Source organism: Oryx dammah, unplaced genomic scaffold (genome assembly GCF_014754425.2).
Source record: "Oryx dammah isolate SB20612 unplaced genomic scaffold, SCBI_Odam_1.1 HiC_scaffold_5, whole genome shotgun sequence".
In the NCBI taxonomy this organism is placed as follows: Eukaryota; Metazoa; Chordata; class Mammalia; order Artiodactyla; family Bovidae; genus Oryx; species Oryx dammah.
In genome coordinates, this window is record NW_024070189.1 from 89,779,254 (window position 1) to 89,798,815 (window position 19,562).

General features: G+C 53.6%; 1 protein-coding gene across 1 annotated transcript; it reads left to right on the forward strand.

The window, feature by feature from the left end:
• The first annotated feature begins 1,625 nt into the window (after positions 1-1,625).
• Positions 1,626-18,945, forward strand: ANKRD24 (ankyrin repeat domain 24). The gene is made up of 20 exons (XM_040241981.1): positions 1,626-2,418; positions 2,520-2,650; positions 2,728-2,816; positions 3,931-3,995; positions 4,529-4,586; positions 6,768-6,838; positions 7,259-7,365; positions 7,543-7,730; positions 8,221-8,249; positions 9,113-9,193; positions 9,328-9,435; positions 10,222-10,266; positions 10,355-10,453; positions 11,285-11,357; positions 11,603-11,721; positions 11,924-13,447; positions 15,729-15,896; positions 18,013-18,138; positions 18,358-18,423; positions 18,609-18,945. The coding sequence occupies exons 1-20, from the start codon at positions 2,149-2,151 to the stop codon at positions 18,684-18,686; spliced, it is 3,495 nt and encodes a 1,164-aa protein (XP_040097915.1). The 5' UTR covers positions 1,626-2,148; the 3' UTR covers positions 18,687-18,945.
• Positions 18,946-19,562: the final 617 nt, after the last annotated feature.

The window sequence follows — 19,562 nt, forward strand, 5'->3', positions numbered from 1 at the left end:
TCATAAATCCGTGGGTGTGTCTGTCTCCCCAGGGACCTCAGTGACAGCAAGGACAACTGTCTTTGCCACCACTGAGTCCCAACGTGCAGGGTTGTGCCAGGCACCCTCTAGGACGTGTGGACTAAATGAATGCAATTGGCCTATGAGTCATGCCTTCACTGAGCAAACATTCACCAACTGCCTCACCCCACCCTGGGATCCAAGGCCCTTTGCCAGGGAGGCCTCAGTGGGACTCTGCTCTCAAGGGGCTCCCAATCTGAGAACGGAATGAGGGGAACACAGACCTTCCCATCTCCTTGGAGTTAGAGCTAAAGCTGGTGTCCTCGCTGTCTTTCAGTGGTTTAACTGAGCACCTATTATGTCCTGAGTCCCAGGATGCAGGGTTAGATATGCAGACAGTCTGACCGCATCTCTCTGTGATGAATGAATCTGTGTTTGTAGCACACTTGCTTTGTGTCAGGCACTATGTGTTGCAGAGGTCCCCAACCTTTTTGGCACCAGGAGTCAGTTCTGGGGAAGACAATATTTCCATGAGCCCGGGGTGTGGGGGTGGGGATAGTTTCAGGATGATTTAAGTGCATTACATTTATTTTGCAGTTTATTTCTATTTTGTGGCAATCTCAGGATTTTCCACCTTAACTTTTAGGGTTAGGGTTCAAGTTCCTCAGAATCTGATGCCCCTGCAGATCTGACAAGAGGCGGGGTTCAGGCAGTTAAACATCAATGAAGCTTCTCGGTTGCCCACCACTTACCTCCTGCTATGCGGCCTGGTTCCTAACAGGCCACCAACAGATACTGGTCCATGGCTGGGGGGCTGGGGACCCCTGATATATAGCATCTCATTTAGTCCTCCCAGTAACCTTCTGCAGTAGGTACTGTTTAATAGGAAACCCATTTCCTGGATGAGGAAAGTGAAATCCAAAGCAGGTAAGTATCTTGGCCCATCTTGTAGGTGGTAAATGCGAGTGTGTGGAGGGTGGCACTGGGGTGGGGGTGGGGGATGGTGTCCTGGATTCAAATTCAGGTTTGTCAAGACTGCAGAAAAGACCCACTGGCCGATGAATGAATGAGTGAGTGAGTGAATGAGTGACAGCCCGGATGGCCCAGCAGCAGTGGAACCAGGCCGAGTCACCTGAGACCCCCGCATCCCCCATTCCCCGGCCAGCTCAAAGGAGGCGGAGACGGATGCAGTCGGGTCCCTGGAGATGCTGGGAGCATGGCCCCCTTTGCCTCAGCCTCCTGGTGGCGAGAAGGTCAGGCCTGGCCTCGGCGGTGCCCCTCCCCCAGAGCCCATCCCCGCTCCCTGGCGCTCTCCCCCACCCGTAGGGGAGGGGCCGGGAGGGGGGCGGCAGGCGGGGCGCGGGGGAGGGGCGGTGCCTGGTTTGGCTGGACCGCGCGGGCCGGGCGGCCGAGCTCCGGCTTCGCCGGCCCCTACCTCCGGCCCCTCTGGCCCCTCCGACCGGGTCACCTCCCGGAGCCCGGCCGCCCGGCCGCCCGGCGCCCTGGACGCCATGAAGCAGCTGTGTCTGTGCGCCGCCTCCTCCTTCGCGGTAGGGCCGGGGGAGGGGGCGCGGGAGGGGGCTGGCGCGGGCCCTTCCTCCCCTCCCCGCCCCGCCCCGCCCCCTGACCGCTCAGAGCCTAGGCCCTCCACCAGCAGACCCGAGAGGGCGAAGCAGGGAGGACCGCGGAAGGGGGGGAAACAGAGGTGGGAGGGTGGATGGCACATATGGGGAGACAATTTTGAGGACAGATGGGGACACTTAGAGGAATTTAGAAGGCACGTGGGCGGACAGTTTTGGATGGGATCATCCAGGGGGACAATTTGGGTGATACTTTGACCTTTTTTGGGGAAAAGATATTGACATTTGGAGAACAATTTTGGAGGACGTCTGAAAGATTTTGGGGGGAGGACATTTTGGGGACATTTGACTGGGTCATTGGAGGGATGAATTTGGGGAAGATATTTAGTGATGCATTTAGGACATTTGTGGGACAATCTTGGTGTCTCAGGGGCAGAAGAAGGGTAGCTGGCAGAGGACAGTGTGAGGGACATTTAAGGAACATTTAGTGGTTCCTTTGGGAAGACTTTGGAGGGCAGTTCAGGAAGACGTGGTGAGGTGATATTAGAAAGGCAGGTTTCACCAAGAGATGGCTAGGGACCTAGGTTTGGGAGACAGCCTCTTGGAAAGATGCTGGGAGCTGAGCTGGGGGTGGTTTAATGGTACGGTTGCTGGCAGTGGTGGAGGACAGCTGGGGAGGCAGGTGCTAAGGACCCAGGCTGGAGGTATGCTGTCTCAGGCCCCCACCCAGGACCACTTCCCCCGGCAGCTGCGGCTCAGCCCCACTGACCTCAGCTCCTGCCCGCCCTGTGGCCCCTGCCCCATCCCGAAGCCGGCGGCAGCCAGAGGCAGGCGCCAGGCAAGTGCCCAGGACCAGCGGCGAGAGCCCAGAGCCCCTGCCGGGGGAGCGGGGAGGGACAGTGGCCACCAGTCCCATGTTCCTCTGGGTGTGCCCCGCAGAGCCAGGACTGGGGCAAAAGTGACGAGCGGCTGCTGCAGGCGGTGGAGAACAACGATCCCACGCGGGTGGCCTCCCTCATCGCCCGCAAGGGGCTGGTGCCCACCAAGCTGGACCCCGAGGGCAAGTCCGCGTGAGTGTCCATGTCCTGGGGGTGTGAGGGCTGAGGGGTGGCCACCCTGCAGTTGACCCCTGACCTCTGGCCTCCAGATTCCACCTGGCAGCCATGAGGGGTGCAGCCAGCTGTCTTGAGGTGATGCTGGCACACGGCGCCAACGCCATGAGCACGGACGGGGCAGGTACTACCCGCCGGCCCTGGGGGAGGTAGGAGGAACTCTGACCAGGTGCCCAGCCTGAGGGTCCAGTCACGCCCTGCTTCATGGCCTCAGTGTTCTGCTGAAAAGGGGGGTTCCCTTCAGTGCCCCTGGGGACAGGAGCATGTCAGGCTGCAATACCCAAGGATGGAGACTGGTTGGCAGTAGACAGACTGAGTCAACTTGTGAACTGGGGGAGCTGGGACTCAGGTAGTGGCTAAGTCAGAGGAAGCAGCAGAAACAGAGGAGTGTCTGAGCTTGAGGAGCATCTGAGGGCATGAGAATAACTAGTACAGTTTTTTGGGGGGAGTATCTGAGGTTCATGGAGTAGCTGGGGTTTAGCGGTAGAAGGAGCTCAGGGAGTAATGAGGCATGGGGCATAGCCAGGTGTAGGAGCCAGAATGTATGGAGTACTGGGGATTTACAGAGTATCAGAGATACGGACATAGCTGGCACTTTGATATAGTTGAGCTTAATAAAATAGCTAGGGCTTCCCTGGTAGCTCAGCTGGTAATGAATCCACCTGCAATACAGAAGACCCAGATCAATTCCTGGGTTGGGAAGATCTGGAGAAGGGATAGGCTACCCACTCCAGTATTCTTGCCTGGAGAATCCCCATGGACAGAGGACCCTGGCAGGCTACAGTCCCTGGGGTCGAAAAGAGTTGGATCCAACTGAGCAACTAAGCACAGCACATAAAGCAGCTGGGGACCTGGGGAGCAGCCGGGGACCTGGGGAGCAGCTGGGGACCTGGGGAGCAGCCGGGGACACTGGGGAGAAGCTGGGCTCTTGGGAAGTTGCTGGGGACCAGCCGGGGACCTGAGGAGTAGCTGGAGACCTGGGGAGCAGCTGAGGACCGTAGTGCTTGAGGAATGGAAAGATGTGGAGTGTAGCTAGGATGAGATTGTCTGAGACGCAGACCATCTGGGACTTGGAGAGTCTCTGGTCCCGGAAGTAGCAGGGTTTTGAGAATACCTGGGTTTGGAGACTAGCTAGAGTCATCACAATTATTGACACAGGTTTTGGGGGGGGTGGCAGCAGAAGCTCCCTGAGTATCTGAAGCTCTAGTACATTCTAGAATATTCATGTTCCCTTTTAGGTTACAACGCCCTCCACCTGGCCGCTAAGTACGGGCACCCACAGTGCTTGAAGCAACTACTGCAGGTCATTTCTTTTCCTGTCTCCAACACTTCCCAACCCCCCGATACTCCCCTGCCCTGGCTATTCCTGATGAGTTCCAGCAATTCATGGAAGCCCCAGATACACCTCGAATCCTAGGTCTTCCTTGGCCCCTTTTACTCCTGAGTCCTAGCTACTCCCTGGACAATGAGACTCTCCAAGTGTCCAGCTATGTCCCATATCCAAGAAATACTCTGAATAGAGGATATCTCCTGAGCCCCACCTTCTCTCTAAACTCTGGATACTCTCTTAGCCATAGCCACTTTCAGGGCTCCCACCTACTCCCCAAACCCCCAGCCGCCCCTGGGCTCCCAGCTAATCCCTCTTCCTCACCAATTTTCATAAGAGTCAAGATGGGGGCCCATGAGGAGTGGGTTCCACAGAGCAGGTGGGTGGGTGGGAGAGAGGAAGGGCCAAGGCACCTGAAATACAGCAGAGCCCAAGGAAGAGCCATTCCTAGAGAAATTAGGCAACAGATAAGGATGGCTCCACCTCCAGTGACCCATCCCTCCCCCCAGGCGTCCTGCGCGGTGGATACAGTGGACAGCAGTGGGTGGACCGCCCTGCATCATGCAGGTGGGTACAGCCTAGCCTCACCCTGGCCACCATGGCCCCCGGAGGCTGAGCTTGGGGATTATTCTACCTGGGGTCCTGGGGACGTGCCTGGGACATGTTCCACCTTCTTCCTCACGGAGCCCCTTGTTGTGCATTATCATTTCTTTTTTTTCTTTGGCTGTACTGTATCTTCATTGCATCATCCTTCATTGTGGTGCACAGGCTTCTCTAGTTATGGTTCACAGGCTCAGTGGTTGCAGTGCTCAGGCTTCATTGCTCTGCAGCATGAAGGGTCTTAGTTCCCCGACCAGGGATCGAACCCAAGTCCCTTGCATTGAAAGGCAAATTCTTAGCCACTGGAGCACCAAGTGGGGAGGATCCAGGCCGCCCGACCTCAAAGCACAGCCTACTGTATGCCAGGCCTGGGTGAGGACGATTGGAGGGTTATTGCTTCAAGGAACTCCTAGGGAACCTCAGGAAGGCTGAAGGTCTTCATAATCATCAAATCCAAACTTTTCCAAGGGAGGGGAAGAGACCCAAACCCCTTGAGGCAGAGCCCAGCCCAGTGTCTATACACCAGACCCATGACATTTGGGAATGTCTTTCACTTGATGACTCTCAAGGGAAAACATGAAATAGATTTGCTTTGGAGTTTTATTTAGTTGAAACATTCCCTGCAGTTAAAGTACGCTGCCACCTAGTGGTAGCAAAGCTTTTGCTCACTTTATGGAAGCTTCTTGGTTTTTTTCATTCAATAAATATTTGTCAAGTGTCTGCTGTGTGCCAGGCTCTGTTCTAAACAATGAGATTACAGCAGCAAACAAAATCCCATAAGCCCTTGGGCACACAGCAGATAATAACATAGAGTTTATTTATTTTTTTGTAGCTTTTTTAAAATTATTTTATCTTTATGGCCATGGTGAGGCATGTGGGAGCTTAGTTCCCTGACCAGGAATTGAACTCCGGCCCCCTGCAGCACAAACATGGGATTTTAACCACTGAACCACCAGGGAAGTCCAAAAGTTTGATGATTTCCAGTAGCACTTCCTTGCACAAAGCCTTCTCTTCCCTCTCTGAGGCTCTGGACATACATACCCTGTCCTACTTCTTTGACGACCAAGTCCTCCCAAGCTCCTCCCTGCCTCAGGGTCTGTGTCCATGCAGTGACCTCTGCCCTTCCCCTTTCACCATCAGAACTAAGAACTCAGATCAAACCCCAATAAGCCTGCTGAACCTCAGCAGAGGTCTGATCTCTCTAGTAAACAGTAACACTCTTTGGGGAATTCCCTGGCAGTCCAGTGGTTAGGGTTCCAAGCTTCCACTACAGGGGTTGTGAGTTCGATTCCTGGTCAGGGAATTAAGGTCCCACATGCCACGTGGAGTGACCAAAAAAAAAAAATTAACATTCTTTGTATGATGGTTTGGTATATAGTCAGTATACAGTTAATACCGGTTGAACAAAAAAGGGATAAATAGTTGAAAATCAGTGGAAAATTCCACCCCAAGAGGGAGCCACAGGCTTCCCTGGTGGCTCAGCGGTAAAGAATCCACTTGCACTGCAGGAGACAGGAAAGGCACAGGTTCAATCCCTGGGTCAGGAAGATCCCCTGAAGGAGGGCATGGCAACCCACTCCAGTATTCTTGCCTGGAGCATCCCATGGACAGAGGAGCCTGGTGGGCTACAGTCCATAGGGTTGTAAAGAATCGGATACGACTAAAGCAACTGAGCATGGACGCATGCAAGAAAGAACCACAGTGGAAAGATGAGGAAAGAGCTTTGGGTTGGGAGTTAGAAGACTCGGGTCCTCATTCTGGCTGTCTCTAACCCCCTGAGTGACCAGGGAGCTGGTTGGGGCTCAGTTTCCTCATCTGTAAAATTTAAGTCATATCTTTGTTACTGATCTTCTTCTGGGGGAGGTGAGAGTTTCTCATGAAATAAAGGATAAGAATGACACCCAGGGACATACCTGGTGGTCCAGTGGTCAAGAATCTGCCTCCCAATGCAGGGGACACAGGTTCAGTCCCTGGTCCAGAAAGATTCCACATGCCGAGTGGCACCTAAGTCCATGCACCACAGCTGCTGCCTGTGCTCAGCAATGAAGACCCAGCACAGCCAAAAAAATAATAATCACCCTCAAGCAGAAGGCCCCTAGAAAATATCAAAGCCTCGCCGTACCTACCCACCCTTCTCTCTTTCTCCAGCCGCTGGCGGCTGCATCTCCTGCTCAGAAATACTCTGCTCCTTCAAGGCCCATCTGAATCCCCGAGATCGGGTGAGTCCCTGGATTCTTTTGTTATTGTTGTTCAGTTGCTCAGTCATGTCTGACTCTGCGACCCCATGGACTGGAGCCCACCAGGCTTCCCTGTCCTTCACTATCTCCCGGAGCTTGCTCAAACTCATGTTCATTAAGTGGCTGATGCCATCCAACCATCTCATCCTCTGCCACCCCCTATTCCTCCTGCCTTCAATCTTTCCCAGCATCAGGGTGTTTTCCAATGAATCGGCTCTTCACATCAGGTGGCCAAAGTACTGGAATCTTTGGGGAAAGTGCATTTGAGGTATCCCAGGCACCCTTTGAAAAGTGTGAAGATTCGGAGTGAACTTAGGGGGGCCCATCACAGGCTTCCCAACCTCCCAGAGTCAGTCTCTCATGTCTTGTCCTGTCTCATCCTCTCCCCACCCCCTCCCTCAGCTGGGTACTACACCCCTCATCATTGCAGCTCAGATGTGCCATACAGATCTGTGCCGCCTCCTCCTGCAGCAAGGGGCTGCTGCGAATGACCAGGACCTTCAAGGCAGGTGAGCCTCTCCCCTCCCAGCCAGTTCACTGTGTGCTGTGTGACCTTGGGCAAGTTTCTTAACCTCTCTGGGTGTGAGATCTAGTGTGTCTTCTTCTCTCAACCCAGCCTGGGTGTTCAGGAGGGTGTGGAGGTTTGAACATATCCTCGCCCCCTCAGCAGCCTCCTCTTCTGGTAGGACGGCCCTGATGCTGGCCTGTGAGGGAGCCAGCCCCGAAACAGTGGAGGTGCTGCTGCAGGGCGGGGCCCAGCCGGGCATCACAGATGCGCTGGGCCAGGATGCTGCTCACTACGGCACTCTGGCAGGGGACAAGCTCATCTTGCACCTCCTACAGGAGGCAGCCCAGCGCCCCTCACCACCCAGCGGTATGCAAACCCCATCTCGTAACAGTTTCAAGCACCCCCTTCCCTCTACTAGGTAGTCTCTTGCCTCTCCTTTCTCTTGCTTCCTCCTGTGGATAGTTTGAAGGTATCCCTGTTCATATTATAGGAGGTTTTGTTGCTCCCCTCACACTGCTCGGGGTAGTTTCAAGGCGCCTCAGAGCTTTTAGAGTAGTCTAGGGGTCAACTCTGTGTTCCTGGGGCATCTTATTCTTGGATCTTTGCCTTCCCTAAGAACTGGGCCTCCCAGTTGCCCCATTCTGGAGATGCTACTGTTCTCTCTTTTTGAGAGTTGCAAGGCCCCTCCTATGAGCATTCTGTCAAAATGGTTAGTTCCTACCTTAAAAGTCCTGATTCTGGGGGGATTGGGAGATCCCTCAAGTTCCCTGGGCTAACAAATGCCCTTCCTAGGGCTAGGAAGGGAGTCCCTAACACAGTGCCTGACCCTGCTTCCCTCTCTCCCCTGCTCTCGCAGAGGATGATTCGGGCGAGGCATCATCTCAGGTATGGATCCCTAAGCATTGAGTGAGTCCCCACCCCCCCACCCCCACACTCCCGTGCACACACTGCCTTTCCCTTTGACCCAAGCTCCCTGAGAAGAGAAGGAAGAGATGGACCCTTGACTTGGGGTTAATACTTCGAAGGACCTCTTTGGAAGAGTGCTACCTTTAGGGTAGACTTTCCAGGTGGCGCTAGTGGTAAAGAACCCATCTGCCTTTGCAGGAGATGTAAGAGGAGTGGGTTTGATCCCTGGGTTGGGAAGATTCCCCTGGAGGGATGGCAACCTACTCCAGTATTCTTGCCTGGAGAAATCCCATGGACAGAAGAGCCTGGCAGGCTGCAGTCCATAGGGTTGCAAAGAATCGGACACAACTGAAGTGACTTAGCACACACCTTTAGGGTACGCTGCCACCAAGTGGCAGCAACATCCATAACATAACCACCAGGACTCTGAGAATACTGGGGGCATGGGGCCAAATCATGGGGCTGGGGTGGGATGGTAGAGGGAATGAGATTGATAAGGGCTGGTATGGTCAGGGAAGGAGGCAAGTCTGGCCTCTTTCTCTCAATCCTACAGGTTTTCAGCTCCACAGGGAAAGGATTTTAAACAGTAGGGTCTCGCTGGGGAAAGTACCAGGGTGCAAAAAGGGACAGAGGGTAAAGCATAAGATCTGGAACTCTCAGGGGACGTGGTCTTATCCCTTTTTATGCTGGGATAAGTGAGGGCCAGAGAGGCAGGGATTCACTCAAGATCACCCAGGAAGCGAGGGCAGAGTTGGGGCTAGTGCCAGACAGTGGGCTGTGTTGGTTTATTTGGGTGGGAGGCTGGCATGTCGCCCATATCCCCCATCTACCCCTATCCCCAGAATTCTGTGTCCAGCCATGACAAACAAGGGGCCCCCAAGAAGCGGAAGGCACCTCAACCCCCCACCAATATCCCAATGCCGGTGAGAGATGCCCTGGCCGTGGGGAAGAGTTGGAGGGGGTTGCCTCTAGGTAGCATGGGGAGAAAGTTCTGGCTCAGGTATGGGAGGACGCAGTCCTTGGGCCTCATGTAAAGGTGGTGGGGTGGGGAGCACAGGATGACCAAGATGCCTACGAGGAGATCGTGCGGCTGCGACAGGAGAGGGGCCGTCTGCTACAGAAGATCCGGGGCCTAGAGCAGCACCAGGAACGAAGAAAGCAGGAGGTGGGGGGTAGCAGAGACACGGGCCTGGGGCTGAGCCTGGGGTGGGTGCCATTCTAGAGGGATACTCCCCTCCCTGCCTTCCCCCTCCTCCCTCTCTCCCCACCCACTCACTCTGCTCCAGCCACACAGGCCTCCTGGCTCTTCCTCCAACACACCAGGCCTGGTCCTCTGTACAGACTGTGCCCTCTGCCGGGAACACCTTCTCCCAGCTGTCTGTATGATTCCTTCTTGCCCATCCTATAGGTCTTTGCTCAAATGCACCTCCCCTACCCAACTTATTTAAAATTGTAACATCCCCAGTCACTTTTCAGTCCCCTTTGTTTTCATTCAAAGTACTGCTATTAGATATACTATATATTTTATTCATATTCACTCATTTGCCTGTGAACCCACAAGGGCAGGCTTAGTTGATGGTGCCTCACTCACCATAACTGCCTAGTAAGTATTTATTGGATGAATGAATATTTGAGTGAGTGAGTGAATGAATAAATGAAGGAGACAGGAGTTCCCTGGTGGTCCAGTGGCTAAGGCTGTGCTGCCACTGCAGGGAGCATGGATCTGATCCCTGGTTGGGGAACTAAGATCCCAAATGCCACACTACACAACCAAAAATAATGATAATAAGTGAATGCATGTATGAATGAATGAGTTAGTGGCTCCAAAGGGGGTCTGGCAGAAAATAGGCCAGAGGACATCTGTGGTGGTGATGGAAGGTCACTGAGCAGGAGGTGGGCCAGGTAGGCCCCCCAGCCCAGATCTAAGCCCAGTCCCCACTTCTTCTGTCAGCTGCCAGAGGCAGAGGCCAGCTCCCTCCACAGCCTGGAGAGACAGGTAGGGTGGAAGGTGGGAGGAAGTGGACGCCCAGCTGCCTGGTGTTTTCTCCTGGAGGGCCACTGAGACCATCACTCCCTCCCTGCAGGTCCAAGAGCTACAGCAGCTGCTGGCTGAGAAGCAGGAGGAGAAGGAGAGCTTGGGCCGGGAGGTGGAGAGTTTGCAGAGCAGGCTATCCCTTCTGGAGGTGGGCCCAATGGGGAGGAAGGCAGGGGTGGGGCCACCAGGAGGTGGGGTATTTCTTCTGCGGCAGCTGCATGATAACCACACTAATACAGATAGTCTCACACACATGCAAACACAGAACAGACAAACGTACAAACATAAGGACGTATAGATAACAAACACATGTACACATAATGAACACTTTCAGAAAACTGCAGTCACCCATACTCATGTACATGCAGAGATGGACAACATTTATGTATATGAGGTCTTACACATGCAACAGGCAAACACACAACAAACACATCTGTAAATATGTCATCTCACCCACACAACAAATACTTAGGCACACACAACAGATACTTCTCATTCAATCACATACCTAGGCAACACATTCACAAATTCATGTATTCACACAAATATTTCTCAAAATAAAGCAAACAGATACAGGTACACAATCATACATACACATACACAAATACAAAACAGTCACAGTCACACACCACAGACTACAAGTGCAAAATCACACACACAGGAACTCACACAGGAGAGGCTGGGGCCGCTGTGCACACCCCACAGGGGCACACACGTGTGCACATACATGCTCACTGCAGACCTACAAACCCTGAGCCACTGTTGCAGGGACTTGCACGCAGGCAGACACATGTGGCCCCACACAGAATCCCAGACACACCCTTTCAAGGATGCACTGCCATCCCTCCCTTGGCCCCACATACCAGACAGCATATACAACCCTTGCTATTGGGGTTATGATCACACACTCACGGGAGAGACATGGAGGCTGGAGGGAGGGCAGGACCTCAAGTTGAATCCTGTTTTCCCCCGCCCCTAGAATGAGCGGGAGAACACCAGCTATGATGTGGCCACCCTGCAGGATGAGGAGGGTGAGCTACCTGAATTCCCAGGTGAGACCCCACCTGCCTTCCCCCTGCCCACCTCCACCCCCCACCATGTCTGGGGCCCCAGGAGTCACAGCTTTAACCCACAGGCATGGAGAGAGGTTGAAGTTGGGAGGGAGCCTAGCAGACACTCAGTTTATGCCATTCCTAGAAGCATGCCTGCCCCGGGGCCCCTGACCCACAACTCCAGACCCCCAACTCCCATTCCTTGTGGCTGGAACTCTGGGGCCTGAGTCTGTGTCCCCTGCCAGGGGCTGAGGTGCTGCTCTCCAAGCAGCTAAGCCTGTCGGCCCAGGAGCTCTTGGCTTCGCTGCAGGAGCAGGTGGCCATGCTCACCAGACAGAACCAGGAGCTGATGGAGAAAGTCCAGGTGGGGAAACCAGGAGCTGATGGAGAAGGTTTCCAGGAGGGAGGGCTGGGGGCAAGTCTGAGGACCCAAGGGGCTGTTTCCCGAGGGTTTGGGTGGGCACGTGGCTAACTCTGTGGACAGGGAAAGTGGTGTGGCTGCCCTGCGACCCCCCACGCCCACCACGGCCACTTCCACTCTTGCTCGGTTCCCCTGTCCCCACCAGATCCTGGAGCACTTCGAGAAGGACGAGATGGAGGCAGACGGTCCGGCCGAGGTAATTCCTCTGGAGCTCTACGACGCTCTCCAGGCTGAGTTTGACCAGCTCCGCAGGCAGCACGCCAAAGCCCTGCAGGCACTAGAGCAGCAGGAAGCCCGGGAGGCCCTCACAGAAGAGGAGGCAGCCTCTAGGGAGGGCAAAGGTCTGGGAACGAAGACCTCCAGAAATGGGCCAGTGGAAATAGAGCTTAACGGCACTGCAGCTCCGGAAACCAGAGTGAATGGAGTCGAGACCACAGACAAGGAGGCTGCAGGAGTAGAAACCATGGAAGCCTTGTTACAGAGCTTGGAAGTGGTGTCCACGATGGCTGAGGCCACAGAAACAAAGCCCACGGACACGGAGGCCTCGGAAACAGAGGGCGTGGGAGCCCAGCCCTTGGAAACAAAGGCCACAGGAGCTGAGGTTACAGAAATGAAAACTCTAGAAGGAGGAGGAAACCCAGAACCCAAGGCCACAAGAGCAGAGACCACCAGTATGAAAACAGAAGAGCCAGAAATGAAGCCCAATGGAGTAGGTGCAGTGGAAGAAGAGCTCACAGGCACAGAAGCCATGGGAGTGGAGCTCATGATCCCGAGGGCCCTCACAGGCCCCATCCTGCACCCGGGTGCTGCGGAGGCCTCAGAAAAGCTGCAGACAGAGCTAGAGACCAGGATCCGCTGCTTGGAGGAGGCGCTCCGGCAGCGGGAGCGGGAGGCGGCCGCCGAGCTGGAGGCGGCCCACGGCAAGTGCGAGGCTGCGGAGGCCGAGGCCGGCCGCCTGCGGGAGCGGGTGCGGGAGGCTGAGGGCGGCGGGGCTAGCGGGGTCAGAGATGGGGACACAGGCCAGCTGCGGGCCGCCCTGGAACAGGCCCGCGAGGACCTCCGGGACCGGGACTGCCGTCTCCGGGAGCTGGAGGCGGCCTCGGCCCGGCTGGACGAGGCCCGGGCTGGCCGGCTGCTGGCCGAGGAGGAGGCCCGGGGCCTGCGGGCAGAGCTGGCCCGGCGGGAGGAGGCGCGGCTAGAGCTGAGCCGGGAGCTGGAGGCGCTGCGGGAGCAGCTGGTCGCGGCCACAGCCACAGGGGAGCAGCAGCGGGCCGCGGCCGCCGAGCTGGGCCAGGCGCGGGACGCGGCCGAGGCCCGGGCCGCGGAGCTGTCCGCGGCCTGCGAGGAGGCCCGGCAGAGCCTGGCAGAGCTGCGGGAGGCCTCCGAGGCGCTCCGCCAGTCGGCCGTGCCGGCCTCCGAGCACCACCGGTTGCAGGAAGAGGCCCTGGAGCTGCGGGGCCGGGCGGCCTGCCTGGAGCAGGAGGTGGTGGCCACGGGCAAGGAGGCCGCCAGGCTGCGGGCAGAGCTGGAGCGGGAGCGGGTGGGCAGCATGGCCCGCCTGGAGCACGAGCGCATCGTGGGCGCCCTGCAGGCCGACGTGGCCCGGTTGCAAGGGCAGCTGGAGGAGCTGGGGCGACGCCACGAGAAGACCAGCGCCGAGGTCTTCCAGGTGAGCCTGGGGGAATCCCCACTGGGCCCACTGAGCGGCTACTTGGTGGTCTGTTTGGATCCCACAGTCAGGCGAGGTTTCGATCCCACTGGTTTCAGCAGAAACTTGACGGTGCTGGTGGACCTTTAACCCTGCAGCCATTCTGACCTCCCCAGTGTTTCAACTGATGTTTTCTGTTTTTAAAACATTTTGTTTATTTTGACCCCCCCCCCATTTGTTTTCTAATGGTTAGCAGGTTTTGAGATCTGTTTTGTTAAACCTCTGCATATCCCAAGATCGGGAAGATATTTTTAAAAATTCCTCTTTTGAAGTATAGTTGATTTACAATGCTGTGTTAATTTCTGCTGTGCAGCAAAGTGGCTCAGTTGTGCATGTGTGTATTCTTTTTCATATTCTTTTTATTATGGTTTCTCACAGGTGAATATAGTTCCCTGTGCTATAGATAGGACCTTGTTGTTTATGGTGAAGTTTCATTTTGTTTGTTTTGGTTTTTATTTGTTTTTCTGCACCCTGGGGCATGTGGGATCTTGATTCTCTGGCCAGGGATTGAACCCAGGTCCCCCTGCGGTGGAAGCTTGGACTCTTAAACCACTGGATGGCCAGGGAAGTCCCAGTGAAAATGTTTTTATGTGCCTTCTTCCAGCATCTTTTATTTTAATTTCTCAACCACATTTATGCTATGTTTCTAACTGTGGGTGTGATGTGAGGTAAGAATTAATATTCACCCATCTTTTGGTAAGCAGTGAATTGGGCTTTTTACTCTGATATTTTTTCCTTTATTCATTTTCTCTGTTGGTCAAACTGACCGTTTTGTTTTGTTTTTTGTTTAGCCAGCTGTTTTGAGATTGTTGTTTTATCTTAGATCATTTTTGATGCTTCAACCCCCAAATAGGAGGATGTTTTGTGTAAGGAGTTTTGATCCAATTATTTTGAACCCAGTAGCTTTTTATGCTGATTTTCTTTCAAACCAAGAGACTGTCTTTCAGGCCCTGAAGGTGTATCTTTTGACTCCAGTCTCTTCCCTTAAACATACACACAGGCAAACCAAACCAAAAAAAAGAACAAAAAACAGCAATTTTTTTTTAAACAAATGTGGGAATAAAAAGCCACAATTATTAATTGTCATCAGGAAGGCGTTTTTCTCTCCATATGTTTGCTTACTCATCTCTGTAATGGAGCTGATAATAATTCTTAGTCCTCACATGAAAATTAAATGGTTTAATTTCTGTAAAATAGTTAGGACAGTGATGGTACAAGTGATAAATAATTGCAGCCAGGATTATTTTTTTCCAATAATATACTTTTTTGGTGGTTTTTTTTTTTTTTTGGCTGTGCCACTTGCAGAGATCTTAGTTCCCCAATGAGGGATCAAACTCAGGCCCCCTGCTTTGGAAGCACAGAGTCCTAACCACTGGAGTGCCAGGGACTTTCCAAGATCGTGCTGTTTTAAACTAGGAAAGCTTGATCTCTTTCTTAGAATTCATGATCCAACTTTAAGTATGCCCATCTTCATACTTATTTTCCAAATTTTACCTTCTCTCTTGACTACTTATTTTGGGGGTAAATTGATTTGAACTTAGTTTTTCTGTTTTGTTTTTTAATTGTTAATGTGTAGCCAGTCTGTACTAAGTGAAACATCTAATTATTATCCACTTTTCCTGGAGCTTTATTTCTATAAAGCCCAGTGATCCACCCAGGCTCAATTTTTGCAAATCTAACACTGTTCCAACCTTGATATTTTTGTAAAAATGCAGTCACAATTTTTGGACATTTGTTGACTTTTCATCCAGATTCTTCTGTTTTTCCTTCATTTTTGTATGAAATCTATGCACTTTCACACTGGCAGAGAATAAAATGTTAGTTATGATTCAATAAAAATAACAATAACATTTATTATATAATTTTAATAACAGTAGTGACAACAACATCACAAACTCAAACACAACACTTACTGTGTACCAACCACTGTTCTAAGTGTCTTCCACATATTTGCTCATTTTATCCTCACAACCACCCTGTGACATGGGGATTTTTATTATCCTCCTTTTATATATGAGCAGACTGAGGAACAGAGAGCTCATGTCACTTGTCTAAGGACCCACAGCTTGGCAGAGTCAGAATGTTTCTAGTGCCTACAGGAATCCAGGACCCCTGAACCAAATTCCTTGACATCAAATGGCCTTGAATGTCCCAAGATTTCAGTGGAAGGGTAGGATCATTTTGGTCCAGGCTTCTTTGGGGTCCAAATGTCCTCACAGTCACATGTGGGCTTGGGCTGCAGGTGCAGCGGGAGGCACTGTTCATGAAGAGTGAGCGACATGCAGCTGAAGCCCAGCTGGCCATGGCTGAGCAGCAGCTGCGGGGGCTACGAACTGAGGCCGAGCGGGCACGCCAGGCCCAGAGCCGTGCCCAGGAGGCCCTGGAGAGGGCCAAGGAGAAAGACAAGAAGGTGGGTTCCCTTTCCTTGTGCTCTGCCGGGAGGTCTCCCACTCAACAGACATTGGAAGGAATCTAAGGATGTCCCAGCTGAATGGGTCTTGGGAAAGCATCCAATTTTCCAGATGAGCAAACAGGCTCCCAGAGGTGAACTGAGTGGCTCAGAGTCACACAGCACACCTCGAGACAGTGGACGAGAGCCCCAGGTGCTTTTGCACACAGTCACCCGGCTACAACCTGCTGTGTGTCCCTGGGCAAGTCACTTAACCTCTCTGAGCCCCAGTTTCTACCTTTGTAAACTGAAGATAAAGTTGTGATAAGGATTATGGTTTATTTATAGCAGGGTCCTTCCCTCTCAGCACTAGTGACATTTAGGGATAGGCCATTCTTCTTTTTGAAAAATATTTATTTGGCTGCACCAGGCCTTAGTTGCTGCACACAAGATCTTCGATTTTCATTACTGCATGTGGGGTTTGGTTGCAGAATGTGGGATCTAATTCCCTGACCTGGGATCGAAACCAGGCCCCCAGCACTGGGAGCTCAGAGACTTACCCGCTGAACCACCAAGGAAGTCCCAGGGGCTAGGTCATTCTCTGTGGGGGACCATTCTGGGTATTGCAGGGTGTTGAGCAGCATCCTTAGTCCCTGCCCACTTGATACAAGGAGACCCCCCCAGTCCTGACAGACAGATGCCTCCAGATATCGCCTGGCATCCTCTGGAGATAGGGTCACCCCTGATTGAGAACCTCTGATCCACGGAAATAACAACAAAGCCCAGCATGCATTGAGTGCCTGCAGTTTGCCAGCACAGCTTAAAATTAATCTCTGTTCAGAGTCACAGCAACCTATAAAGGTGAGAACGATGATTCTCCTTACCTTACAGATGAGGAAACTGAGATTTCAAGTGGTTAGGTCATATTCCCAAGATCTCCCACTAGGCAAGGGGAGAGAAAGACCCAAACCCTGGCCCAAGTAACCCAGTCCCACCAGGATAGGCTGCTTTTGTCCCCCTTGTTCTGTCTGTCTCCACTTTCACCTTCTGGAGACTCCCAAGATCTGTACACTTTTTCTGCAGAGGGCCAGACGGTCACTGATTTTGGCCCTGCCTTGCCACGATACTCAGCTCTGCCACTGAAGAGGGGCTATAGACTTGGCAGCGAATGAGCGTGGCCACATATAAATAAAAATTTACATATGACCATGGAGTTGGGAATTTGGTATAATTTTCATGTGTCAGAAAATATCATTCTTCTTTTGATTTCCTTCCCCTGTCCTGATGATTTTTTAAAAATATTTATTTATTGGGCTTCCCTGGTGGCTCAGACAGTAAAGAATCTGCCTACAGTGTAGGAGACCTGGGCTTGATCCCTGGGTCAGGAAGATCATCTGGAGGAGGCAATGGCAACCCACTCCAGTTTTCTTGTCTGGAGAATTCCATGGACAGAAGAGCCTGTTAGGCTACAGTCCATGGGGTCACAAAGAGTTGGACATGACTGAGCGACTGATCACGTTTATTTATTTGGCTGTGCCTGGTCTTAGTTGTGTCACCAGGGATCATTGATCTTGCAGTGTGCAGCTAAGCAGCGTGCAGCTTCGGTTGCAGCATGAAGCAGCGTGTCAGATCTAGTTCCCCAACCAGGGATGGAACCCTGGCCCCCTGCACTGAGAGCACAGATTCTTAGCCCCTAGACCACCTTCTCGGAGAAGGCAATAGCACCCCACTCCAGTACTCTTGCCTGGAAAACCCCATGGATGGAGGAGCTTGGTAGGCTGTGGTCCATGGGGTCGCTAAGAGAGTGACTTCATTTTCACTTTTCACTTTCATGCATTGGAGAAGGAAATGGCAACCCACTCCAGTGTTCTTGCCTGGAGAATCTCAGAGGCGGGGGAGTCTGGTGGGCTGATGTCTATGGGGTTGCACAGAGTCGGACATGACTGAAGTGACTTAGCAGCAGCAGCAGACCACCTTCTGACGATTTAACATGTGGAAACCATTCTTAGCTAATGGGCTGGACTTAGCCTGCAGGGAGGATTCTGTGAAGTCCGAGGCTCTTCCTGCTGCCCGGGAGAGGTCCCCAGGTCCCCACCCCGGGCTCAGGTGCTGGCTGACTCTCCCGCCCTCACCCCAGATCACGGAGCTCTCCAAGGAGGTCTTCAGTCTTAAGGAGGCGCTGAAGGACCAGCCGGGGGGCCCAGACTCTTTGGAGGTGGAAGCCCTCCGTGACCAAGTGAAGGCTCTGCGGGAGAAGCTAGAGGTGAGTCTCGCCTGCTCGTTGGGCACAAGGTCCCTGGACAGTGACGGCAGTGACGGGCAGGCAGGCAGTGCACATGGAGGAAAGTAGTTCAGTATTTTAGCAAGCAGCACTACCATGCTGTTGTGTACCATCAGAACAGGGGCTGGGTGCAAAGGGGGCTTTTTGGCATAGCTTGGAGGGGGTCCTGCTTTTCTGAGCTCCCCTCCCCTACACCCACAGGAGGCTGCCAGGGACCACAGTGCAGTGGTGGCCTTGTACAGGAGCCACCTCCTGTATGCCATTCAGGTGAGCTCACTGACTTTGGGGGCGCTACTGCTGCTCTCTGGGCCTTAGTTTCCCTATCTGTACAATGGGAGGCTAGTGGAGGGAAGAGGAGCAAGGGGCGGGGAGGGAGGGGGATAAAGAAACTGGGTGGGGAGGTGGGAGAGAATGCCCAGGCTCCCTCCGCTCCTACCCTCCCCCCTCCTCAGGGTCAGATGGATGAAGACGTGCAGCGAATTCTGAGTCAGATTCTGCAGATGCAAAGGCTCCAGGCCCAGGGCCGCTGAGAGCAGCGTACTGCCCTCTGCCCCGCTAGGCCTCTCACGGGGGCTTCGGGACTCATGCATTGACCTTCCGCACTTGGAGACCAGCCTGGGCCCCTTCCACACTGTTTCCCTGCCCCCACCAGCCCCTGCGTGCACTGGGCAGTCTAGACCCCCGCCCTGACCACGACTCCTCCTGCCACCGGGGAATCTGAGTTCTCTCCCCAACGTCCGGTCCCAAATGCTACCCCAGGAATAAAAGCTCATGGAGCAGAGCAGAGGATGAAAGTGTCGTGTGGCCTGATTGCTGGGCCCCACTGCAAGGAGGGGAGGGAGTGGCCCAGAGCAGGGATTAGGGATTAGGGTGAGGAGAGTGAGGCAGGACTCAGTCCCCAAGATGGACACTGTGCTGTGCTGTGCTAAGTAGCTGCAGTTGTGTCCAGCATTGGAAGCTTGGAACCCTAACCACTGGACCACCAGAGAAGTCTCCTAGTTACTGCAGTATTTTGAAAAGTCAGAATGGGTGCCCCAGAGTTCATGGTGAACAATATATCCAAGTGTTAAGTGAAGACAGAATCTGAGATTGTATATCTTACTTCACTGTTCTCACATGAAACCCGTTCCTGGTGGGAGGGTCCGAAGAGGGTCCCACCCTTGCCTCCCTGCTCCTGGGCTAACCTTCTGAAATCCCCTGGGGGTTCTTGGCTCTTTCCAGCTCAAGCAGGGAGGTGGCCCTGTGTCCAGCCTGTCCCCCGGGGTTCCACGGCATCCAGCAGTCATTTTGCTTCTCCCCGGGCATCCCAGGTCCTCGGACAATGTCCTCAGTTGGGGATGTCCACCCAAAACCCTGGGTGTCTGCCTCTCCGTGGCCTGGAGCATGGAGTGTGGCTGGCGGGGGGC

What these genes read in the sequence shown, in the direction of transcription:
- ANKRD24 (XM_040241981.1), top strand. Translation starts at nt 2,149, where the DNA reads ATGGCTAGGGACCTAGGTTTGGGAGACAGCCTCTTGGAAAGATGCTGG. An exon ending in GACCGCCCTGCATCATGCAG is followed by an intron (nt 4,587 to 6,767) that starts GTGGGTACAGCC and finishes CTCTTTCTCCAG; the next exon opens with CCGCTGGCGGCTGCATCTCC. An exon ending in AGCTGATGGAGAAAGTCCAG is followed by an intron (nt 11,722 to 11,923) that starts GTGGGGAAACCA and finishes TGTCCCCACCAG; the next exon opens with ATCCTGGAGCACTTCGAGAA.